Source organism: Peromyscus californicus, unplaced genomic scaffold, assembly GCF_007827085.1.
Source record: "Peromyscus californicus insignis strain IS unplaced genomic scaffold, ASM782708v3 Scaffold_16__1_contigs__length_79575227, whole genome shotgun sequence".
NCBI classification, from domain to species: Eukaryota; Metazoa; Chordata; class Mammalia; order Rodentia; family Cricetidae; genus Peromyscus; species Peromyscus californicus.
Genome location: NW_026294458.1, coordinates 78886164 through 78913983, shown reverse-complemented (window position 1 = coordinate 78913983; position 27820 = coordinate 78886164). Strand labels below are relative to the sequence as shown.

General features: G+C 43.9%; 1 protein-coding gene across 1 annotated transcript in view; it reads right to left on the bottom strand.

Moving 5' to 3' along the window:
- The window catches only part of LOC128112303 (interferon-induced GTP-binding protein Mx2-like), a 37832-nt gene extending 15693 nt beyond the window's left edge, over positions 1-22139 (bottom strand). The window contains exons 1-6 of the mRNA XM_052741343.1: positions 22028-22139; positions 11341-11533; positions 10272-10409; positions 9523-9677; positions 9151-9289; positions 8463-8661 (exon numbers count right to left, since the gene is read on the bottom strand). Of these exons, the coding sequence (XP_052597303.1) occupies positions 8463-8661; positions 9151-9289; positions 9523-9677; positions 10272-10409; positions 11341-11533; positions 22028-22126 (923 nt within the window). The 5' untranslated portion in view covers positions 22127-22139. The remainder of the gene's footprint in view (positions 1-8462; positions 8662-9150; positions 9290-9522; positions 9678-10271; positions 10410-11340; positions 11534-22027) is intronic.
- Between the last annotated feature and the right edge of the window lie 5681 nt (positions 22140-27820).

The following is a 27820-nucleotide window of genomic DNA, read 5'->3' as shown; positions in this document are numbered from 1 at the left end:
TATCTAAAACTTTTATGTCCTTTTGTAAAATAATAATTCATATAAGCCTCAGAGGATCAAAAGAAGTCATTGGATCCACTTCACAGAGGTCAAAAGGACTCCAGATAAGTACAGCCATACAGCTTGAGTTTTCAAGCTTCCTTTCCCAATTACTAAGGCTGTGGGACTAAAAGTTCCAAATAAGTTCATAAATTCTAACTTCTGTTCCTAGTTTAAACTTGTCTCAGCAGGTTTCTGCAGGCAGAATGCTGTATACATAATAAATTAATAAATCTTTTTTAGATTTATGGAAATGGATTAATTTAAGCTGTAAGAAGAGTTAGCAAGAAGCCTGCCATGGCCATACAGTTTGAAACCAATATAAGTCTCTGTGTTTACTTGATCGGGTTTGAGCGGCTTGGGACTGGCAGGTGAGAGAGATTTGTTCTGACTGTGGGCCAGGCAGGAAAACTCTAGCAACAATTGGCGTCCAACGTGGTGGCAAGAGTTTCCACCTAAAACCTGAGAAAAGATTCTAAAATGGAGCTAAACACAGCTTCCTAATTGTCTCTCTCAAATGAGCGGCAGCTGCCAGTTTGAGCTACTGGTGGGTTCCTGGAGTGTGCGCTCAACCTGCAGTATGGCGGGAATAAGACCTCTGCAAGTGGCACATTAAGCTGCATGGTGGATTTAGACTTTGCTAATACAAAACGAAACAAAACAAAAAAAAAAGGTTTCTGGACTACACGCTGCTTGGATAAAAGCATAGACCCACGATAGCTCCCAGAGCTGGTGGTAAACATAGCCATGTTGGGAAGCTGAGGTGGGAGGAGCCAGCAGTCACAGCTGCTGCAGTTTAAGGCAATAGATTCACAATAAGACAGATTCAGATGTAATAGTTTACAATGTGTGTAAAAGATACGTAGGCTTGAAAGAGACAAAAAAGATGATATATAGAGTTATAGAAACATAGTTTTAAAAAATAAAGTCTTTAAAGAGACAGTAAAGGTAGTATAAAAAATAAGCCATGTAAAAATGGATATTACACAGAGAATCTGCATTGTGTTGTCTTTGGGACTTTTAACTGCAGAAAAACATTTGATTGTAAAAGCTGTTGAGTTATGCCAATATGTATATTTTAAAGGTACCTTGACTTCAAAATTTGGATATAAGGATATGTTACTTTGGAAAGGAGACTCTGCTTTTGTTCCCACAGAAAGCCAAAGGCTATGGATTTGTTCCAGATTAAGATACATCAGGTTTGACCAGCCAAGACCCCCTGAAAGGTCTCCGATGACACCATGGCCCAGATGATCCAACATCCAGAACGGCTTGAAGGCATCTGGCTCAGACGATACAGCCTCATGGACTATTCCATAATCCTAAAATTTTCTTTGTTTCCCCATAAGATACAGCGCCCCCCTCCAGCAGGAAGTAGTAAGAGAAGCTACGCCCAAATTCCCAAATTATATGTAATTTTATTTTGTTAAGGTTAAAACCTTCCTTTTTGAAAAAAAAAAAAAAGGGGGGGGGGAAGTGCTGTGGGATGTTCTGTATGGCAAATGTGTTGCTGATTAGTCATTAAATAAAACACTGATTGGCCATTGGCTAGGCAGGAAGTGTAGGCGGGACAAGGAGGAGAATAAAGGAATAAAGCTGGGAAGTGGAAGGCTGAGTCAGAGAGACACTGCCAGCCGCCACGATGAGAAACAGCATGTGAAGATGCCGGTAAGCCACGAGCCATGTGGCAAGGTATAGATTTATGGAAATGGATTAATTTAAGCTGTAAGAAGAGTTAGCAAGAAGCCTGCCATGGCCATACAGTTTGAAACCAATATAAGTCTCTGTGTTTACTTGATCGGGTTTGAGCGGCTTGGGACTGGCAGGTGAGAGAGATTTGTTCTGACTGTGGGCCAGGCAGGAAAACTCTAGCAACAGGTTTCCATTTGGCTGATCGACACATCCTGGCATCAGCTGCTAACTTCAAACTGTGAGCCAGGGACCAGCCTATGTGATTTGTTCCCTGTCTCTACAGCTAGGTCACATGACCACATTCTTCTGATAAATACCCCATTTCCTAAATTCCCTCCTTACTTTTGACTAGCCTCTCAGCCTCCCTGGGCTCTGACCATCTGTGTCCTATTTCAGCTTGAAGCAGCTATAGAAGAGAGTACATTGTCCCTGCTCCCAAAACAGGCTGAAAGGCTAAGCTGAAGGGAAACCCTCTGGCATAGGGGACAGAACGGCTACCTAATGCTCATTAATATACTAAGAAACTGGACCCAGAGTCGTCAATTGGTAGATTTTTTTAACTAAGATGGTTCTACAATAAGACACTTGACCTTCTTTATACAGGACCAAAGAAGTATTATATGGCTTTAAACAATTATTATTTCTATATAAATCATAAATCATTCAGGATTATAATCTGGCTGTACTCAAAGATCAGATCAAAACTACAGGGCCTTGAAAATGGCAGTAGATGCAGATATCACTTCCCTAGAAAAATCCATTACACATTTAGAGGAATTGCTCTCCTCTCTAGCTAAAATAGTTCTTCAGAATAGAAGGGACCTTGAGCTAAAATTTGCTCAGTTTATCCCCCTGGTTATCATTCCTTTAACAGGGGACCTATGAAAGATCTCAAGAGAGCAGTGTTTTTATGTGAACTGCTTAGGGGTCATTAGAAACTCCATGGTCTTGCCGAAAAAGCAGATCCATATCTGCTTTCAAAATTAAGCCTAAATAACATTTGATTCTGTTCCCCTGACCTCCCTTGTCACTCTTCTTTGCCTTCACAGGAGACAGTAAGTCCTAGTCTTATAAAAGATGCTAACATATTGAAGACTGTTAGGGAACACAGGTTGATAGTCATTCATACCTAATAGACAGACAGTCCTCAAATGTTCAGAGATCTGCAGAATATGGCATTTAAAATGTTAATTAAAAAAAAAAAGCCTATTATATCAGACAGAGACTCCCAGATCCTAGCAGTGACCCAAGGTCTCCAAAGAAGATTATGAGTCACCACGATGTCTCCACCTGGATTATGGCAATGCTGACCTCTGGGCGAGATGCCCCAATTTGACACATGCTGCCAGGAGCTGGCCCAGTCTGTGGACAAGCAGCAGGACATTGGAGAATTGATTGCATCCCTTTAGCCTACACAAAGTAAGATCACTCTTCCCTATGTCCCTCTTCCATGGCAAAAAACCAAAAAACCAAAACCCAAAAACCAAAAAAAACCAACTCACTTTATGGGCCTGGTGGCTGAAGATTGATGCTGCTCTGATACTTCTGCCTCCAACAATGTGGAGACCTGGGTATGGCTAATTGGGTATGGATCAGTCCCCATCATTTTCAATAGATTCAGAAGCTGCTTGGTCTGCACTTAGGTATAATTTATTCTTCTCAGATCTCTAATCTAATTTGATGACCAGGCTTTGCTTCAGCTGCCTTTCCAGTTCTCTATGTAAAATTCAAAGGCCTCATTCTCTTAGAGCTAATACTGCTCTTAGTGTCTCCTGGCAAATTAGATAAAAAGAAACAGATTTAAGATTTGTTTATCTAAAGATAGGAAAAATGTCTCACTTCTGTTCACTTATACATACTTTTCAGATCTGATGGTGTTTGCCAGTTTCACAGCTCTCTCCCCCAACTCCAAGGTTTCTGTGTATTTTATTGGTCCCAGCTTTTAGAAACAGGTTGGCATTAGAGAGGGTATGGAAGCCTCACTCCTCCTCCTTCACTCACTCAATCACTTTCATTCAGTAAGTTTCCCCTGGTTATAGATTTAAAGATGTGTTTCATTGGGCTGAAACCAGGCCCTGGAAAAAGGTTCAGACCTTTTAACCCAGAGCTATAGCTTTGCTATAACAGCAAGATATAAATCAGTTTCAGTGGTTTACAAGCACTCACAGGTTCCTACACAGATCTGCTCCTCTGTCAGACTCATACCAAGGCCAGACCCTCAAAGGCCCTCTAAATACACCAACAGCCACTGCACCAACTGAAGACAGCAACCAGGTGAATACTGGCAGGTTGGCTTCAGCCACATGCCCACTTATAAAAACCCTGTTATCTCCTAATTCATTGACACTTTTATAGGATAGATGGGGGCATTTGCCACCTCCAGAGAAACATCAGATATGATGGCTCCTGTACTCCTGATTTGGCATGCCATTTCCCCAGGCTCCTGGAACCTCACTGCTGGTATCCCCACTCCAGACTCAAGGGCATGTCTGCTCTTTCATCTGGCTCATCCACCCCTGCCTCTTCTGTACAACAGGGCACTTCTCTGACCCATTCTTTCTGGCAGTTATCACTCTTCCCATGGCTAGCCCCACTCATGAGGCTAATAACAACAATCTATTTCTTTCCTAGCAACCTGCCTCCTCACCTCCCTCAAGGGGTCTCCAGGATGACAGCTAACTGAATGCTTCTTCACTTACACCTCCCACTGTTTGTGACCCTGACTTCCAACTTCCCCTTCCCACTTTGTTTCAAATCAGCAGGAAGCAGTCTCTAGAATTCGGCACCCTCATTCCCCCTCCCCAACTTTCTATTCATAATTCACCTTCTTATAATAATCAAAATGGAAGAATGTTAGCATTCAAGGAATCCTGGCCAATAAGCAGAAAATACTTAATAAACAGATGCCATCCTGTTTCCTTTAAGAAAGGACTCCTCTCCCTTTGCTCTCTCTCTTCACCCACCCCACCACAAAGTAGCAAGTACCTCTCCCCTCACCTCTCTCCTCTTCCCCCTCCTCCCCTCTCTCTTCCCCTCTCCCCTCTCCATTCCCCCCACCAAATAAAACTCTTCCCGGAGTGCTGTCTGCATGGCATCTCTGTCTCTTACCCACTGTAGGGCACCCTGGCTCAAGCCTGCCAAGGTCTCTCTCTCACCATATCATAACAGCTACACTGTTCCCACTATGCCAAAATCTGTGTTCAGACAACACACTGTTATGCCTTAGGATACAAGTCATCAAGGAGTTAGAACTCTTCCTGCCTGTGAAGCTTACTCTTATTAGGGCTCCAGTTTCTACACTGGTCAGTTTATTTAAACAAACAAACTGGTAGAATAAAAATAGTGGAAATTTTGTTTTGTTTTGTTTTGTGCCAGGGTCTCTCTACATAGACCTTGCTATTCTGGAACTCACTATGTAGACTAGGCTGGCGTTCAGCTCATAGAGATCCACACAACTCTGCCTCCCAAGTATTGGGATTAAAGGCATGCACACAAGGAAACGTTTAAAGCTAGAAGAGCCAGAAAGATGTATTCCAAGTTCTGAAAGATCATAATTGTTGACCCAGACTATTATATCCAGCAAAGCTATCTATTACAATTGATATAGAAATAAAAAAACTTCCATGATAAAAACAGATCTAGGGAATTTATGACGGCTAATTCAGCTTTACAGTGGACCCTGGAAGAAATACAGGGCTCTAGAGAAGGATAAACATAGCTAAGAAGTCACAGGGAATAAATAGGCAGTACTACAACAGTCTATCAGAAGAGGTCCAAGAATACCACAAAGTAAATGACAAAGCCAGGAGTGGTGATGTAGAAATCCCTGTGAGTTGGGGGCCAGCCTGGTCTACATAGTGGGTTCTAGGACAGCCAGAACTACATGGGGAAACCCTGTCTCAAAATACAAAATCAAAAACAAGCAAAACAAAACAAAAAGCAATGACAGGAATTAGCATATATCTGTCAATAATAACTCTGAATATTAAGTCCCCAATAAAGAGAGACTAGGAGATTCTATCTGAAAATAGAATCCATCTTTTTCCTGCCTCCAGAAAACACAGCTTACTATCAATGATAAGACATGACCTCAGGGTAAGGGTGCAAAAGCAAATGAATCTAGGATACAAACAGGTTAGATATTCTAATCTCTAATAAAGTAGACTTCAACATAAAACTGTCAAAAGAGATAAAGAGGGATACTGTATACTTACCAGGAGGATGCTGCAATCTTGTACATATAGACACTAATCACAGAATCACCCATTTCATTTTGAAATTCTATTAAATGTGAAACCACAGATTGACTAACACACCCCTAGGGTGTGACTTCAATACCCAACTCACACCAATAGGTAGGCTATGTGGACAAGATCTGAGCAGAGAAACATGGCAGTTAAATGATGTCAGAAATCAAATAGAGTTAGGCCTAGTGATGCATGCCTTTAATCCCACACACAGGAAGGCAGATCTCTGTGCGTTTGAAGACAGCTTTCTCTGCATAGTGAGTTACAGAACAGCCAGAGACTAGTAGAGAGACCTTTTTTCAAACAAGCAGACAAAAAGGAAAAGAAAAAAGAAATCAAGTGGACCTAACAGACATCTGTAGAACATTCTACCCACACACTAAAGAATACACATATACACATTCTTCTCAGTAGACCATGGAACTTTCTCAAAAATGTATCACCCATTAGAACACAAATCAAGTGTCAACAGACACGGGACAATTTAAATACCATCCTGCACTCTATCTGACCACAACAGGATTAAGCAATATATCAGTAGCAAAAAACTATAGACAGTACACAAACTTAAGGACACTAAAGACCACACCACTGAATGGTGATTATCACTAGGAAGAAATACAGAAATTAAAAAGTGTCAAGAATGTTTTGGTTGGTGGCAGCACATGCCTTTCGTACCAGTACTTGGGAGGAGGAGAGAGGTGGATCTCTGAGTTCAAGGCCAGCCTGGTCTACAGAGTTTCAGAATAGCCTGGGCTCCACACAGAAAACTTGTCTCAAAAAACAAAAACAGAGGAGAGAGAGAGAGAGAGAGAGAGAGAGAGAGAGAGAGAGAGAGAGAGAGAGAGAGAGGAGAGAAAAGGAAAAAAGAAAGAAAATCTAAGAATTGAATGGAAATGAAAACATAACATGTAAAAAACTACAGGACGCAGTGAAGGCAGTCCTAAGAAAAATGTTTGCAGCACAAGTGTATCAAATTTTTGAGATATCACCAATTAACAACTTAATGATGCACTTGAAAGCCTTGGAAAATCAAGAGCAAACAACACCTCCAAACTATAGATTGGATGATATAATAAAAAATTAGTATTGAAAAAATACAAAAAATCAATAAAATGAGCAGTTGGGTCTTCAAAAAGATAACCAAGATTGACAAATCCTTGGCCACATTAACACAGAGAGAGTGAGATTGCAATAGATCCAAGTGGACTGAGTCCAGACACTCAGAAGGACATACTTTAAAGACCTGTATTCCATGAAACTAAAAGCCTAAAAGACATGGATGAAATCTTAGATGCATACAGCATAACAAAATTAAATCAAGATGAAATAAAAAGTTTAGACAGATCTATAACCAGGAATAAGATTGAACCAGAAATAAAAACCCTCCCAAATTTAAAAGGCCCAGGACCAGATAGATTCCCTGCAGAATTCTACTAGACCTTAAAGAAATTCACACCAGCACTGCTCTATTCTTCCTGAAATAGAAAATGAAGGACAGCTCCCAAATGTTTCTCTATGAAGCCAGTATTACCTGATACCAAAACCAGATCAAGACAAAAACAAGCAAACAAAAATTACAGACCAACCTCCCAGGTAAAGAAACATGCAAAAGTTTTTAATAAAACACTGGCAAACTGAATTTCTATGCATACAAACAATATTATTCATCACAACCAAGTTGGTGTCATTCCAAAGATGTAGGGATGGTTCAACATATGTAAATCAATTCGTGTTATCATCACACAATGTACTCAAGGATAAATCACATCATCATCTAATTGGACACAGAAAAAGCCTTTGACAAAATCCAGTGTTTCTTCAGGACAAAAATGGAGATGTTAGGGATGAAGAGAACTTGCCTCAACCTAATAACAGCTATATACAAAAAACCTATAGCCAACATTATACTGGAAAAAATATATGGAAAAAAATCAAATAGTTCCCACTAAGATTAGTACAGCCTTTTAAAAGAGTAAGCTCTTGCAGTAAAGGTCTTGGTGGGATTTAAGCCATCATCAGCAAGTGTGTTTGGAAGCTCAGATCTTATCACTTATGTCTATTTTTCTCTGAAATATGTTTTATTATAATGTGTTGAGCAAGAGCCTGACATAGTTTTCTTCAGGCACTGAACAGTTGTTTTTGTCATGAATGGCTAAAGTGGCATCAAGCATGGCTGAGTGCTGCTTTTATGCCATATCAAAGGTATGATGAGGTTCTGGGTCTCCTACTTTTCCTCTGCTCTGTTCTACTTGTGACTCTAGTTCCTACACCACTTGATTGTGGTACTTTGGCAAGTCCCCTCCTCTTTATTTAGTACTTATTACTCTTTAAGGACTACGTTGTGCATTTGCTTTCCTTTAGGAACGTTTTACAGTCATTCCAAAGGTGCAATCATCCTCAGGCTGTTGCATACACACAACTCATGTCAGGTATGTTCTTGACAAGCAATTTTCACTGCAGAGCACAGTATGGCAGAGGTACCTGAAGTGAGGGTGCTCCTTGAAGAAGGCTTGCTCCTTCTCAAGGGCCTCACTCAGTGTCATCTGTTCCTGGATGTCCTGCTGATCCCTGCACTTGACTATCATGTAGCCCTTCTTCAGGTGGTACACCAGGTTCCGCACCACATCAACAACCTTGTCTTCAGTACCTCTGTCCACCAGATCAGGCTTGGTCAAGATCCCTGCAGGACAGACACTGAAATCAGAGGACAAACACTGCCCCAAGACAGCAGGAAGCATAGCTCTCACTGACCACCAGGATCCCATCCTTAGATGAAGCCCACAGAAACCATGCAGGGTAGAAGCCCGCCCACAGAGACATGTGTAGGTGGCCTTGTGAAAAGAACAAAAGTCCTTCGATGAGCCACAGGCTCCTTCCTAGCACCTCTCCATGGCCACCACCCAGAGAGACAACAATTGTTCATCCTCACACACTGTGGACCTTACCATGGCTCCTATGACAGTGAGTCTCATGTCAGCAAATATGATTTCCTCCCCATGCTTGCCCAACTATGACTCCTCATGCCTTTCCTACCAGGGAGATGAGATGAAGGTGTCACTTCTTCCCACCTCAGTGGGATCCTGGGTGTGAACTGAGCTTTGTCCATCTGGATCCACGGGATGTGTCCCCACTGGCAAACACACACCACGGTTACCTCCCACTCTCCTACCTATGGTTCTGTCCCCTTCAGGGTCCACCTCTTGAGCCATGCTCAGTGCCTCCGTGGTGGCGAAGTCCACATTACAGGGGACCACCACCAGGTTGATGGTCTCCTGGTTTTGGATGTATGTCTTGATGAGTCTCTTGATCTGTAAGAAATGAAATGGTGACTCCTAGTTATGAAAACAGGATCGAGAGTGATATGGTTGTGACCTCCCACTTGCTTCAGGCCATGTCTTCCATGGACTGCAACCCTCTGTAGTAAATCCTGGCCATCCAGTCTCACTCCCACCTCCTCAAGGTCCCTCTTAGACATAGCCCTGGTCATACTTCAGTACCCCTTGCATCCCAGTGTAGCTCAGAGTGAAGTCTAGAGTCTTACCTGCTGTCCAATGTCTGCAGATTGATTGCCCACATCCATCCTGCTGATTCCAGGCAGATCAATCAAGGTCAGGTCTGGGACATTAGGGGAGCTGACATATAGGCTAATGAGCTTATCACTGATCTCCAACTTTAACCCAGCTATGAAGTTCTGACCTGAAGAAGAGGAAAAAGTAAGAGAGATCAAACTTGGTGGGATGGGACAGGGAGACTAGAGGACAGATGGAGGGGATCTCATTCCAGGGAACTCTGGGAAAGCATGCCTTGGCTATGCAGTGACCCAAGGGGTTCCTGTATAGAAAAGTTGGGTTGGTCCCCAACTGGTCGTATTTTGAGCAAGACACTTAGGAAGGTAGAAGCAGGTTAGAGGAAATAGGTCACTTGGGGGCAGGTCTATATGTCTTATTTCTGGTCATTTTCTGTGGCACTCTGCTTCCTCTCTGTTACCACTTGTTCCTGTCACAAAAATGTTCCTTCCAGGATCATAGGAAAAGCTGACCATAGACAAAAATCCTCTGAATCCAGGAGAGAAATATGTCCTTTTGTAAGGCATTCTGCCAGGTACTGTGCCAGAGCCACCCAAAGGAATGCAAAGCCTCTTGTGTCCTGGGGTCCTGGGTGGCAGCAGGTTTGAAAGGGTTTCATTTTCTGTGATGGAACAAGGTTCTGACACAATAACTCAACACTTCTCCTCTGACTCCAGGCAGTGTTGACAGGCAGTCAGAGGATAAGGGACAACAGGGCACCAACCTTTGTTGATGGCATCTTCCACCTGTGAGGGATCAGAGAGTTCCACTTCAATGCCATCATAGGTGACCTTGCCTCTCCATTCCTCTCCCTGCTCCAGCTTCTTCAATTTCAGCACCACAGGGAATCTGGTTATGATGCCTAGGAGATGAGGTCCATGTTAGCCCAGTGCTCTGGTGAGCACAGCCCAGAATCCAGCCTTAGATTAACACACTTCCACATACTCATCTGCAGAGATTTTCCATCTGGGAATGGAAAATCTGGCCTCACTCTAATGTTGCCAGTCTAGTGTCACCTCAGGCCTGTATTCTTGGAATAGAAACCAAGGTCATGTTTATGCATTTGGGGTAAAAGCCACCAACCACTTCAGGCTGCTTCCTCCTAGTGTGGCACCCTCAGCTCTGTGGGGACCCTGGTGGAACCTTTAATGTACCAGACATCTCCCACCAGCCCCCATGCATCCTGGTCACCATCCCTCAGGCCACTTCCTCATGCCCCCTGATATGATCTCCTTCCAATTCCTGCCTATCCAAGGTATTTTACCTGGGTCCTTGGACCAAGCTGGCTATGATCTCTCAATGACCACCCCAGACATGAAGTTTGAGCAGCAGCACTAACCTGGACACCAGTCTCTTCTCCAAAAGGAATGGTCACCTTAATGGAAGGGGCTGGTACCTGACCTACTTAGTGACAGTTTCTGCAACCTGCAGGTTTCAAGTGAGTCTTGAAATGGACAATGGGACAGTGCAATGAACTAAAGCTGTCCCCACCCCCAGCACATAGGCTCAGCTCCAACACCTACAGTGACTGTTGGATACAGAGCCTGAAAGGAGGTAACTTAGGCTGAAGGAAGGCTTGAGAAGCTGCATGGGTGGAGCCCTAACCACTGAGACTGGTACCCTTGTGAGAGGAGGAAGAACCTGCAGGGCTGCTCAGGGGAAAGGCTGCCCACAGTCAAGGACGAAGACCACCTTGACCTTCATTCTGCTGTGTGTCCAAACTGGAAGGGATCTGTTTCTATCTATGAGCCCCAGGTCCACAGCCTAGCAAGGCAATAAGCATGAGCTCTCACCACTGCCTCTGGGGAGGGCCACTCCTGACAGTGCTTCCAGCACAGAGCTCTTCCCTGAGCTCTGGTCCCCAATGACTGCAATGGCAGGCAGGGCCAGGTCCTGCTCCACACCCAGGGCCCGCAGGGAGTCGATGAGGTCAATGCAGGGCCGCACCTTCTCCTCATACTGCCTGCAGAGGTTGTTGATAGGCTCCTAGATGAGGGTAAAGCAAGACTGAGTTTATGCTCCATGGAACTGCTCCTGCAAAGACTATTGATTCAAGGATTAGGTCCATGTTAGAATCCCCAAGAGTGAGAAATGGGCAAAAATATATTTGAGGAAATAAAAAACATTGATTCTTCTGTACTGATGATGAAAAAGACAGAATCCATGTTGTTGTGCATGGCCCATGAACCTAAGATCCCACATACTCCTGGATACAACATACTCCTGATTATCAGAGCTGGATCTGCAAAAGTGACCTCAGGTTCACTGTTGCCAGAGAAGAGAAGTGACATGGGTTTTCAAGGAGGAAGTAAAGCCGTTCAATTTCCCTTGTTCACAGTTTTTATAGGGCCATGGCAAAAACTGGGCAAAGGCTGAAGTAATCTCTGTGGAGAGTGAACACTAATTCTCTGGACTTAATGAGCTGAGCCAATGGCAGGCCAAACACTCTATGCATGTCCTCTGGCCCAGCCAGGGAGATGATCGTGCACTGTGCATGCTCTGCCTGCCTAGTTAGAAGTAGTTGAAGCCCCATTCTATCCATTTCTGACTCCAGCTTTGATCCTGACAATCCCCTAGCTATTGGTTTTCTTCCAGTTTTATTACCAGCCTCTGAGACACACACACACACACACACACACACACACACACACACACACACACACACACCTTGCAGGTGTTATAGTTGTGTTTATTATACTGACATCTCTTTCTTCTGACATTAGTCAGCTTGTAACTTTACCACAGCAGAGAACTCTATCACTGCCATCAAGATGTTACTGCAGTCTTTCTTGGTCACCTCATATTTGACTTTTCTGTGGGGTGGTCAGAGATGGTCTCCCAAGTGCAAACTTCTTGTTACAAGCTATGCTGATGTACAATTTACTGTGCTACAGTTGGCCTCTTTAGAAGCCAGAATACAAGAAGGTCAGTCATGCCCTACATATATATGTCCTCAAGGGCTTCCTGTGAGCCTGCTGGCCTGTGTCACTGGAGCCCTGCTCCTTCTCCTATCTGTTTCACATGCTTATCTCATAGCTAACTCCAAGCCCTCCCACGCATCTTCCACAGTCTTTATACACCATCCTTTAATCCTTTTAACCACAGCCTATTTTCACTATGACATGTGTGGGCAGCTTGCAGTTGTCACCCTGGGCCATTTTCCCCTTTCTACTTACTGCCTCTACCATCTTACTGCCTCCTTAATGACACCATAACCCAAAGGTTGATGACAGTCAACAAACTTCAGGTGCAGGATACACAAAAGAAATAACATCAAGGCCCATTTGAATCAAATGATTCAAAACTAGTTATAAACAGGAGGCATTAGAAGTAGTCAGAATATGACACGTTGCACACAGAGGGACAAACAGAAGCTTGACAGCCAATTTCTTATGAGAAAGAATGGAAGTATGCAGACAGTGGGGTGGCACTTGACAAAACATCTTGACAATTGGGTTACATCTCCATTTTGATTTTTTTTTTTTTTTTTTTTGGTTTTTAGAGACAGGGTTTCTGTGTGTAGCTTTGTGCCTTTCCTGGAACTCACTTGGTAGTCCAGGCTGACCTCGAACTCACAGAGATCCGCCTGCCTCTGCCTCCCGAGTGCTGGGATTAAAGGCGTGCGCCACCACTGCCTGGCACATCTCCATTTTGAAAAGTGTTTACATTGTTGAAAAAAATGCCATGAACCTAGACTTCTATCCCTAGGAAAAATATCTTTTTGAAATGAGGGCAAGTTTGAAACTACCTCCCCATGGAGAACTGGCAGTGAACACTGGATGCCTGGGAATTAGTATATCTTTGGCCAGCAATGTGGCCTTTACCTCCCAAGCTGCAAGAAGCAGGGAGATTTGTTTATTTATTTACTTACATATTTTTATTTTATGTTATTTTTTAAATTTTTTTTATTCATTTTACATACCAATAACTGTTCTCCCTCCCATCCCTCTTCTCACTACCCAACTGTATTGTTTGGTATTTTGATGTCTAGCTTCTTGAGATCTATTTATATTTTGAAGATCAGCCCTTAGTCAGATGTGGGGTTGGTGAAGATCTTTTCCCATCTGTAGGCTTATGTTTTGTCTTATTTACTGTGTTCTTTGCATTAGAAAAGCTTTTCAGTTTTGGGAGGCCCCATTTATTGATTGTTGCTCTTAGTGTGTGTGCTATTGGTGTTAAATGTAAGAAGTGGTCTCCTGTGCCAGCGTGTTCAAGGCTACTTCCTACTTTCTATTATTCTATCAGGTTATTGTAACTGAATTTATGTTGAGATCTTTGATCCACTTGGACTTAAGTTTTGTGCATGGCAATAGATATGGCTCTATTTGCAATCTTCTACATGTTGATATCCAGTTATGCCAGCACCATTTGTTGAAGATGCTTTCTTTGTTTTGTTGGACAGTTTGGGCTTCTTTGTCAAAAATCAGGTGTTCACAGGTGTGTGGATTAATATCAGGGTCTCTAATTTGATTCCATTGGTCCACATGTCTGTTTTCATGCCAATACCAAGCCATGTTTAGTACTATAGCTCTATAGCAGAGCTTGAGGTCAGGGATGGGTGATGTCTCCAGAAGTTACTTTATTGTATAGGATTGTTTTAACTATCCTGGGTTTTTTATTTTTCCATATAAAGTTGAGTATTGTTCTTTTGAGTTCTGTGAAGAATTGTGTTGGGATTTTGATGGTGATTGCATTGAATCTGTAGATTGCTTTTGTTAAGATTGTCATTTTTATTATGTTGATCCTACCTATCCATGAGCATGGGCAATCTTTCCATTTTCTGATATGTTTTTCAATTTCTTTCTTCAAAGACTTAAAGTTTTTGTCATACAGGTCTTTCATTTGTTTGGTTAGAGTTACCCCAAGGTATTTTATGTTATTTGTGGCTGTTATAAAGGATGATGTTTCTCTGATTTCTTTCTTGGCCCATTTATCATTTGTATATAGGAGAGCTACTGATGTTTTTGAGTTAATCTTGTATCCTGCCACATTACTTAAGGTGTGTATCAGTTGTAGGAGTTCCATGGTAGCATTTTTGGGGGTCACTTATGTATACTATCATATTGTCTGCAAATGGCGAAAGTTTGACTTCTTCCTTTCCAATTTGTATCCCTTTGATCTCCTTTTGTTGTCTTACTGCTCTAGCTAGAACTTCAAGTACTATATTTAATAGATATGGAGAGAGTAGACAGCCTTGTCTTGTTCAATTTTAGTGGAATCACTTTGAGTTTCTTTCCATTTAATTTGATGTAGGCTGTTGGCTTGGTGTAAATTGCCTTTATTATGTTTAGGTATGTTTCTTGTATTCCTGATTTCTCTAGAACCTTTATCATGAAGGGGTGTTGGATTTTGTCAAAGGCATTTTCAGCATCTAATGAGATGATCATGTGGATTTTTTTCTTTATGTTTCTTTATATGGTAGATTACATTGACAGATTTTCTATGTATGTTGAACTATCTCTGCACTTCTGGGATGAAACCTACTTGATCATGTTGGATGATTTTTTTTTTTTTGGATATGTTCTTGGATTCAGTTTGCCAGTATTTTATTGAGTATTTTTGCATTAATGTTCATGAGGGAGATTGGTCTGTAATTCTCTTTCTTTATTGATCTTTGTGTGGTTTGAGTATCATGGTAACTGTAGCCTCATAATAGGAGTTTGGCAATGTTCCTTCTGTTTCTATTGTGTGGAACAATTTGAAGAGTATTGGTATTAGCTCTTCTTTGAAATTCTGGTAGAATTCTGCACTGAAACCATCTGACTCTGGGCTTTTTTTGGTTGGGAGACTTTTAATGACTGTTTCTATTTCCTTATGGGTTATAGGTTTATTTCAATTGTTTATCTGGTCTTGTCTTAATTTGAGTATGCCATACCTATCCAGAAAGTTGTCCGTTTCTTTTAGATTTTTCCAATTTTGTGAGTTTTTGAAGTATGACCTGATGATTCTCTGGATTTCCTCATTGTCTGTTGTTATGTCCCCCTTTTTGTTTCTGATTTTGTTGTTTGGGTATTCTCTCTCTACCTTTTTGTTAGTTTGATAAGGGTTTGTCTATCTTGTTGATTTTCTCAAAGAACCAACTCTTTGTTTCATTGGTTCTTTGTATTGTTCTCTTTGTTTCTATTTTATTGATTTCAGTCCTCAATTTGATTATTTCCTGGTGTCTATTCCTCCTAGGTGAGTTTGCTTCTTTTTGTTCTAGGGTTTTCAGGTGTGCTGTTAAATTGCTAGTGTGAGATTTCTCCAACTTTTTTATGTAGGCATTTAGTGCTATGAATTTTCCTCTTAGTACTGCATACATGGTGTCCCATAAGTTTAGGTATGTTGTACTTTCATTTTTATTGAAATCTAGGAAATCTTTAATTTGTTTCTTTATTTCTTCCTTGATCCAGTGGTGATTCAGTCAAGCATTATTCAGTTTCCATGAGTTCGCAGGCTTTCTGTAATTTGTGTTGTTGTTGAATTCTAACTTTAAACCATGGTGATCTGATAATATACAGGGTTTTTTTAATTTTTTTTTAATCTGTTGAGATTTGCTTTGTGACCCAGTGTGTGGTCAGTTTTAGAGAAGGTTCCATGTAGTGCTGAGAAGAAGGTATATTGTTTTGTGTTTGGATGGAATGTTTTGTAAATGTCTGTTAAGCTCATTTGAGTCATAACATCTGTTAGTTCCCTTACTTCTCTGTCAAGTTTCTGTCTGGAAGACCTGTCCATTGGTAAGAATGGGGTGTTAAAGTCTCCCTCTATTTGTGTGTGGGGTTTGATGTGTGATTTAAACTTTAGTAATGTTTCTTTTATATATGTGGGTACCCTTGTATTTGGGGAATAAATGTTCAGAAATGAGACTTCATTTTGATGGATTTTTCCTGTGATAAATATGTAATGCCCTTCTCCATCTCTTTTGATTAATTTTAGCTTTATGTCAATTTTGTTAGATATTAGGATAGCTACACCAGCTTGTTTCTTAAGTCCTTTTGATTGGAAAGTCTTTTCCCAACTTTTTAATTTTAGGTAGTATCTGTCTTTGAAGTTGAGGTATATTTCTTATATGTAGCAGAAGGATGGATCCTGTTTTTATATCCATTCTTTTAGCTTATGCCTTTTTAGAAGCAAATTGAGTCCATTGATATTAAGGGAAATTAATGGCTAGTGATTGTTAATTCCTGTTATTTTTCAGTGGTAGTGTGTGTGTATGTTTCTCTTCCTTGGGAGTTGCTGGTGCAGAATTGTTTATTGCCTGTGTTTTTAATGGGTGTCTCTAAATTCCTTAGGTTGGAGTTTTCCTTCTAGTGATTTCTGTAGGGCTAGATTTGTGGATAGGTATTGTTTAAATCTGGTTTTGTCATAAAATATCTTGTTTACTCTATCTATGGTGATTGAAAGTTTTCCTGTGTATAGTAATCTGGTCTGGTATCCAAGGTCTATGGTGATTGAAAGTTTTCCTGAGTATAGTAGTCTGGTCTGGTATCCAAGGTCTCTTAGTGTCTGCATACTGTCTGTCCACGACCTTCTGGCTTTCAGAGTCTCCATTGAGAAGTTGGATGTTATTCTGATGGGTCAGCCTTTATATGTTACTTGGCCCTTTTTCTTTGCAGCTCTTAATATGCTTTCTTTATCCTGTATGTTTAGTGGTTTGATTATTATGTGGTAAAGTGAATTTTTTGGAGGGGTCTAGTCTATTTGGTGTTCTGTAAGCTTCTTGTATCTTCATAGGCATTTCCTTCTTTAGGTTTGGAGCGTTTTCTTCTATGATTTTGTTTAATGTATTTCCTGTGCATTTGAGCTGGTATTCTTCTTCTTCTATCCCTATTATTCTTAGTTTTGGTCTTTTCATGGTGTCTCATATTTCCTAGACTTCTTTGTTGGCTTTAATATTTTCTTTGAAAGATGAATCTATGTCCTCTATCATATCCTCAAAGCCAGAGATTCTCTCTTCCATCTCTTACATCTGTTGGTTATACTTGCATCTGTAGTTCCTGGTCATTTATCCGGATTTTCCACTTCCAGAATTCCCTCTGTTTGTGTTTTCTTTGCTGCCTCTATTTCAATTTACAAGTCTTGAACTGTTTCCTTCACATGTTTTATTCCATTTTCTTGGTTCCTCAGCTTTCTTTAAGGGATTTATTAATTTCTTCCAATTTTTGTTTGACTTTTTCTAAATTTCTTTAAGAGAATTTTTCATTTCCTCTTTAAAGACCTCTATCATCCTCATAAAGTCATTTTTAAGGTCATTTTCTTCTGCTTCTTTTATGTTGGGATGTTCAGGTCTTCCTGTTGTAGAACTGCTGTTCTGGTGGTGCCGTACTGCTCTTTATGTTGTTGAATATATGCGTGCAATGGAGTCTACTCATCTTTTCCTCCAGTCAGTGCAGGCGGTTCGTGTTCCTCCATGGGCTGCTCTTCGTCCTATTGGTGCAGGTGATGCCTCTGCCTCTGGGGGCCACTCTTCATGTAATTGATACATGGCAGTATCCTTGTCTCAGGGAGCTGCTCTTGGTCCAATCATTGCAGACAGTGTCTGTGTCTCAGGGAGCCCCATAGGTCATGGTGGTTGGGTGGGTTTGGGGGGTGGAGTGAGACTTGTAGATTACAGGGTCCAATGTTGGGAGTGGTGGAAAGGCCTGCCTGCAGGAGCCTTGCCTGCTGGCCTGCTACTGGGACTGTGATAGGTGGGGGTGGAGGGGCATGGGGTGTGCCTTGGGGTCTAGGGATTAGAGACTGGCCTGTCCAGCTGGGAGAACAATTACTCACCCATTGGTCCAATTGATGCTGGAAGTGTTAAGTATTCTTAAAAACTGTTAATTAAATTACAACTCCATTAGAAAGGGAGATGAGAGTTTGGCTTAGTGGTAAGTGTTGGATAGGTCACTGAACACTTTGCACATATCTTTCCCATCCCTACAGTAAAGAAATTACACAAGTGCCCTTTATCACTACATCCCATAATTTAAGTGAAAAACTAAGACTTGGAGAGTTAAGATCACCCTGGAGAGTTGAGTTAGCCCTGGTTGAAATGTGACAGTTTAGGAGTCAGATAGCCTGTGTCCTACTCTGAAACTCCCCGGTGCTGTTCTCATGAAAACAAGGAGATGCTTATTATGAATAGAAACAGAAAATTATGGCAAAACCCAGACTTTCAAGATAGGAAACCTTAGCAAATTATCCCCAGCATATCCACACTGCAGGAACTGTAAAAGGCGTTCTGAGCACAGAAGGAAAGTGAGAGGAGAGGAATCCTAAATCCATGTCATGGTTCTGACAACACAAGTGGTGACGGGTACAGATTTCTTATGACTTCACCATCCTTAAGTGATACCTGAGCACAAACAGGGGCAATGCATTGTGGGGGTTTCTGATTAATGGGTAGGAAGACCATGACAGACAGGATGGAGGCCAATAGCACAGAAAGGTTCTTACACCACATAGGAAGTTGTTATTCTGTCCCTCATGGATAGACTTATTGCGTTTATTAAGGGTGAGCACTACAGACACTAACAAAGTGAAACAGCTACCAGAGTATACGATATACACTCCTAAAATATAGATGTTTAATCCTAAATGTGGAAGAATGTAAGGAAAAGGGAAGGAAGGAAAAATGTTTCACATAAAGAACAAATAGCAACAGGTGTTCTCATCTAACATCAAGATCTTAAATATAAATGGTTTAAATTCTCCTCCAACAGGCAAAATGGCTCTAAAACAGAGCTACAAACTAGGAGAGTGGAAGCCTCTTGTCCTGAAATAGTGATAAAATTGTAGCCGAGAGGGTGTTCTCACAGAATGGAACAGGGCAATAGTAGAACACAACATACAACCGTGAAAGTTACCACATGGAACTGATGACAAGATACAAAGGCAATGTCTGGGAAAAGACGGCTTTTCACCAAGCCATATTGGGACATTTTACTGTCTACATTTAAATGAAAAGACCTGCATCGCTACCTCACATCATAAAAATGAACTCTTGATCCATCATAGACCTAGATGGAAAAGACAAAAAATGTATTCTTGAAAACAGCAACAGCAAAAATCTACAAATGTGAGTTAGGTTCTGGTTTATTAGAGATGACCCAAAAGGCACAATCCAGACAAGAATTCATAAAGTCATCAGAGCTGAAAACCTGGTCTCCCAAAAAGGAAAAAAGCGTCAGCCAGGTAGCAAATGTTTGCAAAGTACATATCTGACAAAAGATTAACACTAGGGTTCAGCCTAACACAGACCACACTGACACAGACTCCCTCACCAGATGTGGTCTGACCCCACTGGGCACACCCAGGACAGCTGCTGGAAGGCTGGGTCTGAGACCTCACTATGCCTATGGTGCCCAGCAGTGAGTCTGAGTCCTGACAACATTCTGTTTTTGTGCTCTTGTATCATCCATTGACAACAGTTGATAAAATAGAAAGAGCAATAAGCTAAGGCACTGGCTCCTCACCCCCAGCTCCCATGAAGGAAACAACTTCTGCCAGGACCAGGACACTCCACCCACACCTCACCTCTCTCTCATCACTCTTCGCGCCAGCAGGTCCCTCTGCCGCAGGCTCTTGGCAACCATAGTCCTGCTTTTCAGTATCATTTGCCTACCTCTCGCCAAGCTGCTCCTTGTGCTGTTGCCTAAGCTAAAGCTTTCTACACAGACGCATAGCCATTTCCTTTGAGGCTTTGTAGATCTTCTGTTGATCTTCCTCACAGGAGGAAGATGGAGAGGATCATGGGATCCCCATGAGTACCCAGACATTCTTCCCAGTTGTGTGTAATTCTGTTCTAATTGCACACGGCCTTGGGTCTATGCGAGAGCTAGAAGTAGGGACAGGAAGGGACCTCTACACAGCCTTGGGGGAGCCATTGTCCCTGCTGGATGCAGACCTTCCAGTGAGGTTGCTTTAAGGCCACCCACATTCCTGCTGTAACCTCTTCCCCTTTGCTCTGCAAGGAAACCTAATAAACTCATTGGTTCCCTAGTGAATGTTGGTGGAATTGCTCCTTGATTTGTCCTTGGGACCTTAGAAGGAGGGGCATATATGCTGTTTCCCCCAGGGAAAGGATTTTTGCAATAGCACTCTATACGCAGGCCTTGATCCCAGCACTCCAGCATCAGGTCCTCTGGGGTTTTGTTGCTGACAACTGTACTCCTAAGAGGTGAAAGAGTCTCACCTGCTTCTCCGACAGAGCACACCTGTGCCTGTTGGATCAGATGTCTCCAGCCCTAGGTCTGTTCTCATACCTGAGGGTACAGAGGAGGCTATGCTGCTACTGTGGGCCTAAAGTACCCAAACCATAAACTCAGTCCCTATTTGCCTAGAAATTGTGCTGAGGGACCATAGATAGCCTGTCACCTTGGACAGAAAAGGCCAGTTGCTCCCAAAGCATGTGAGTATGAGAGTATATAAGTTTAGTTCTGATACATGCTCCAAAGACCTCCTGGTAAAGGTGTGGTCCCCAGCTGTTCTTGGAATGTGGTGGGATTGGGAGAGTTGGGGACTTCTGGGAGGGTACAGATCATTGGTAGCATGACCTTGAAATGAACTTGGACCCTGGCCCTTTCTCTACCTCTTCTTTTCCCCAGCCATTAGACACCAGCTTTGTTCCATCATGCTATGCATCATAGACCTAGAACAATGGCACATAGTGGGCATGGGATGTAAATTCTCAAGATGTGAGCCAGATAACCTTTCCTCCTTTTAAGTTGATTCTTTCAGGAACTTAGTCACAGCAATGGAGAGCTGACTGATGCACTTGGTTGAGTTCTTTCTGCCTTCACTCTGAGGGTTATATCCTTTCAAGAAAGAAATACAAACAGAGATTTAGAGAGATGGAGAGACAGTGGCCCTTCTCATTGCCTGTGACCTATGACACTGTTGTTAATACTGAATTTAAAAGTGTTGAGCTTTACTTAGACAATGGAGAGAGCCTGAAACAGGCAGCCAGGTGGCCCAATGTCTCAAAGAGGGAGTGAGAACACAGTTCTATGTACCAGAAAGAGCTGCTCTGACTTCTCTCAACAGCCACGCTGAAGATCCCACTGTGGAGATGAAAAACCCACTGCTAAGAGAGGAAGACCCCTCCAAGGTCAGACAGTTGACTGGGTCAGGCTGAGACCAGGCTGACAGGCCTACTTCCAGAGAGTACATTTGTTTGCCAGCAACACTGGATTACAGCTCTATGAAAACAAATCCCAAGTGGCTTCTCCCAGGAGATAGTGTCTCAGTGAGTCTTGAACTGTAGCTGAAGACTAAGCCGTGGTATGGGCAGGGGACAGCACGAACCTCCCAGGGCCCTGCCAGACATTAATGATACCATCTCTCCCAGAACAAGATGGCATTCCATGAAGGACCAAGGAGGTTCTTTGGTCTCACCTTGGCCCAAGCAAAGTGAACAATAGACCCGAATCAACATCCTGCCCCAGGAAGGTCAAGGAAGCCACCATCTGCAGGGGCTGTGACATAAAGCAGCAGCCCTCAGATGGACATGGGTCATACCTGTTTTTTCTCTCTTAGGTCAGTCTCTCCATTGGGCAATGGGTCACTGGGTGAGGCGACTGAAGTGGGGCTTTCGATTTCTTCTGTACTGAGAACCATCTTTGAATTCTGCTTCCTGTTGGGTATTCTGTTGGAAATGAAGATTATAAATTAGAAAGGTCTGGAAACTAATTATCCAGACCTTGGTTAAGATTTACACACACCAGAGACAACAGTATTACAACTTCCATTCATTATCTACACACCCCAGGAATCTATGATTCCCATCAACATCACCCCATCATCTCACCTTGTAGAGGCAGGTGTTTATTTCTGATGTGGAAGGGGATCATGAAAGGGGAGTAATTCTAAATGTACTCATGGAGGCTGTTAATCTAGAACATTCTTCAGACACAGCTCTCCTTCCCCTGCTTTGGAAAGACCTCATATTACAAAGGGTCGCAGGCTCCAGAGTGAATACCCTTTACTCTCAGATTGACCTTCAACTCTTGGTCCATGGCTTTCTTGGGTAGTCTCACTGCACAATCAAGGGATATCACTGGTCCCCAGGCTTGTGTCCCATGACCAAAGACTCCTAGTGACCAGTCAAAACAGGATACAGGGAGTCTGTTCCTTTTCTGGTATATAAGCCCTATGTTCTGTCTGCAAATCACAAGCAAGTGTAATTCTCCTGATCACCTTTGAGACTTGGTGGATTTCAAGAGCAGAGCAACCTCAAGGATCACACCCTTCTCTCTTCATTCAGTACCCTGGGCATCCAGCTGCAAACAGTCAATCTGAGGTGAGTTCATCTGCCCATCTCGATCTTGGTCCAATCAAGCAAAAGCTGCTCCCAGCACTAGATCAACCCTAATTTGCAGGGTAGCTGCAGGATACCCTACTTCCTGTCTCCCCACATCCTAACTCTTTCACACTACAGATCCCATTGCACAAGACCATCAGGGCAGCTCCATCACATTTCATGCAGGCTCCTGCCTCACTGGAAGTTCAGAGTCATGTCCACACAAGTAACCAGGTGTGGTGGGCTCTAAGCATTCCTATGCAGGCATACCTATGCCCATTTGTGCTGTCCTTGGTGTGATTGGCTACACTTCCACTCTAGGATAGGCAGTGGGCATTTGCCAATGGCCCTCATTTGCCTTAAAATCTATTATAGACAAAGATCCCATTAGCAGGGTTCCCCTTGGTTTCTGTCCTGTTGGAAAAACATCCTGAGCCCATTTGGAAACAGGAGCAGCATGGGAATAGGATTCATCGACTTTCACACTCAAAACCCCTATCTACCCCCTACCCTGTCTATCCAGGAAACCTCTGATATGATAACAGCTGAAGTCTTCCCAGGCCTGTCTGGGTGTTAAAGTGTCCACAGAGATCCCTTCCTCCTCCCAGGTTCCTGCCCTCCATGTCCCCCTGCAATGGAGCCTTTGAAATGGAAGGTCTGTGGGACACCCTGCACTCTGAGCAGAGGTAGGTCTTCAGACCACCCAGGACATCTCTGTCTGGGGACTGGGAAGACCCTGGGTATGTACTTCTCTACACAGATTCTCTGTCAGCCCTTCCAGCAGGGTCCCCAAAGGAATCTTCTGTCTGCATTTCAAAGCCTGTCCCTGGGTCACATGGCTTCCTCCTACCCTTAACAAGAGACCTCCATCTGTTTTCCCATGGGCTCCTGGCCCATGTAGCAGGGGATTTGACACCTCTCATCTAGGCCTTAGCCCAAGACCTCTGAGATCCCAGGACCACACCCTCTCCTGCTCCCTCCTGGGAGAGAGGTATTGGAAATGTGGGGCTGTTTCAGACTGTCTCCTGAAATCAGCAGCTGGGTGGGACCCACGGTGTCTAGTCCAGTAGCCCTGCCTGTGCTGTCACTGATGCTCCTATTTTAATAGCACTGAGAAATGTCCCACATTGCCCGCCAGGGTCTACAAGGAACCCAGAGTCATCCCCTAGCCCTGCACAGAGTCCTGTGCTGTACTCACCACTCCTGTGCTCTGCTCAGTGACAGACTGTGCACTTGGCATGGCTCTGACTTATTTAAACAGTGCTGGCTCCTCCCTTTCCAGGGGAGAATTGAAACTTAAGGAAATGGTCACCCACTACCCCTCCCCCCACCCACAAACTGAGCTCAGAAACGAAACTCACCTTCAGAGGCCCTGGGCTGGGTCCTAAGTTCTAGAAATTGCATACTTTGGACTCAACCCACCAGGACCTGCCATGTGGACACCAGCTCAGATGGCTGCCTGCTTTCCCTCAGGACCAGACCAGCTCTCCACTGCACCTTCTACTCCAACAGTGTGACCTTCTGTCATCTGAATACAGACTACACTAGCTTTCCCTTTTCACTAGGCCATTCAGCTGTACCAGGAGGGGGCAGAGATAAACCATCCCAGCAATCACTGAGGAGCCCTGCCACCCTCTCTTATAACAGCAGGTTCTAAGGGCTGGGCACACTGCTCCTACAGGACTGGTGAGGGTGACAGGTGCTGGTCTTCATGGAGAAAGTGGGCAGGCTCTGAGCCCTGCTGCATCTTTCCCCTGTATTCAAAGCAGAGCCCTGCTCTGCAGAGAACATCCCCCAGCTCAGGGAATAAGGCCCTGAGGAGGAGAGATCCTCAGAACCCAGGGACTTGCTTGTTGCAGCCCTTCCCCTGAGCTGCCTGCCCTAGGAACTGGCAGGACAGACACCAGACTCCCTTTGTGTTTACTAAGGAGCAGAGCCCTGCCACAGGGTCTTGACCTCTGTTTCCAGGCTGAGAGCAGGGTCTGTGGCCAGCACCTACTCCATGCTGGTGGCTTTTATAGGTGGGATCAAGCATGGTTCCTGGTGTACAATGTTTCTGTGGCTCTAGACTACATGGTGATTGTTCTGGTGGAAGGTCCACCTCAACTCCCCACCCCCCAACTCTCTCCCTAAACCCTCTCCTTCAAAGCCCGCCAAACATAGCTCCTCCAGGAGAAAGGGTCAAGACCACTCCCACAGGGTATGTTAGCTGCATCCCAGAAAACAGACAAGTGGTTCTTCTATTCTCTCATCCCAATCTCCTCTCTGCAGGGCCGGGGAAATTACCCATTAAACTGGGCCTTTTCTAATTTGGTCTGATTTGGATTGCTGCATTGGTAGAGAGGCTTTCAGAGTGCAAAAAAACTTATCATATTGTGGTTCCACCGAGGTGGGGGGCTGATTTTCCCCCCACTGGCCCAGGCCGCATTGGGGGAAAACACCCCTCTCTTCCATACCTGCTCTCTGCCAGACTAAGACTGGCTCTTGGCTGGGTAAGTTTCCTTTCCAAGTCATTGTCTAGGAGGCCCAGGACCACTTTTTTTTTCGGGGTGTCCTGCTAAAGACATGGCTGCAGCAGGCCCCTGACCCATTCCAGAGCAAAGGGCTGCCTTTGCTCCACCTGACCCATTCTTGTGCAGAGGACTGCCTTTGTTCTGTGGGACCCTTCTCCAGAAGACATTCTGTTGAAGGGAATTTCCCACACCCCCCATTTTTTGACCCAAGACTTACCACAGTGGACACACTGTACTAGGCTTTGGGTCCCCAGCATAGACTTAAGAAATGGCACTTGCCATCCAAAGCCTGATCCCCAAATGCCCCTGTCGGGTCTTTTACAAAATCTGTTCAAATTGGGGCTGTCTGATACAACTGGACAGAACTGCCCTACATCCACGGTTTTTGGGTTCTGCGTTCCTGCCCTACAGGGGCCAATGTCTCACAGCACCGGTCTTGTTGCTAGGGTTATGGTGCCTCCAGATTCCTGCCTATCTGGGAACTGGGATCCTAAAAATTCCACTCTGACCATGCTGCCAGGGACACTGCACCCTCACCCACTTTCCCTGAAGTCTACCTGCCCAACCCCCTCCTATGCGGCCACATGTTCCATTCACTGGTGGAAATACTGACCCCTCCCCCACTTTCCCCAAACTCTACCTACCCAACCCTCTCTTCCGGGGTCACAAATCGAAGACCAAATCTCTCCTCCTTACCCTCCTTCCTGTTCTCCCCTCCCCCTACTGCTCCCCCCATCCCCAATGCCTCAACCTACATCTTGGTTCCCTTTTACACACTGACCTAATATCCCCGAATCTTCCCCAGTTTCTTCTCATACTCAGTCTCCCCAGACTCTTGCCTTCCCACCCATTTCGTTTCTTGGTCAGTGTCAGATACTACAAAAATTAAAAAAGGCTGAGGAGGGTCCCCAAACTCCCTACAGGAATTGGTGAAAGTGGCTTTTAATACTTTTAATGCTCCGAAAGAGACAACTGAGTCATCCTGACAGACAAGGCTACAACAGAATATGCTCCAAGCCCAAGCCTTAGAGGCTGCCCTGAGGCTACCAGGGCCCCCATAAGGGGGACAAGGGAGTCAGCCACAAGGCTCCATCCCACCAGAGCTCAGCCCAAGTCAACTCCACCAGAAATGCAGCCAGCAGCCACCCAGGAGGCCATGCCCTATCTGCCAACAGCCTGGACACTGAAGATCTAAATGCCCCATGCAGGCTCATTCCCTATGCCATGGCATGGAGGTCCAGCCTCACCAATATTGGCAACTGAGACTCTTCTGGCCTAAGCCTGGCAGAGAACTGACACAGCCCAGACCTGCTGGCTCCCATTGCCCTCTCCGAGCCTAGGGTGATGCTGCAGGTAATGGGTAAGTCCATTAACTTTCTTTTGGACACAGGAGCTACTATTCTGTTTTGACATCTCACCCAGGTCCTACAGTTCCCTCACCAATTTCTATCATGGAGGTGGACAGGATCCCTTCCTTCCCACTTAAGACCCTGACACTTCACTGCATTCTTGCAGTGCAATTTTTCTCCTACTCTTTTCTGTTCATACCTGCTTGCTCTGCATCTCTGCTTGGTCACAATATCCTCAGCTGCTTTGGGGCCACACTCACCTTGGCCACCACTCTCTCCTGAGTATTTCACAGGTCCATTCACAGGGGCCCTCCAGATATTTCAGCCTCTGTACCAACTTTGAGGACATCAACCCGGTGAGGGTTGGTAATGTCATGGAGCTCCTATCGGAGCTCAACATCTCCTGGAAGCTTCACATTCCCTATTGCCCACAATTCTCAGGAAAGGTTGAGAAGGCCAATGAACTGTAGCTAGAGTTTTCCTGCCTGGCCCACAGTCAGGACAAATCTCTCTCACCTGTCAGTCCCACAGCCTCTCAGACCCGACCAAGTAAACACAGAGACTTATATTGGTTACAAAACTGTATGGCCGTGGCAGGCTTCTTGCTAACTGTTCTTACAGCTTAAATTAATCCATTTCCATTAATCTATACCTTGCCACATGGCTCGTGGCTTACCGGCATCTTCACATGCTGTTTCTCATCATGGCGGCTGGCAGTGTCTCTCTGACTCAGCCTTCCACTTCCCAGCTTAATTCTCCTCCTTGTCCCGCCTACACTTTGTGCCTAGCCAATGGCCAATCAGTGTTTTATTTATTAACTAATCAGCAACACATTTGCCATACAGAACATCCCACAGCACTTCCCCCATTTTTTTTTTCAGAAAGGAAGGTTTTAACCTTAACAAAGTAAAATTACATATAATTTGGGAATTTGGGCATAGCTTCTCTTACTACTTCCTGCTGGAGGGGGGCGCTGTATCTTATGGGGACACAAAGAAAATTTTAGAATTATGGAATAGCCCATGAGGCTGTATTGTCTAAGCCAGTTGCCTCCAAACCGTTCTGGATGTTGGATCATCTGAGCCATGGTGTCATCGGAAACCTTTCAGGGGGTCTTGGCTGGTCAAACCTGATGTATCTTAATCTGAAA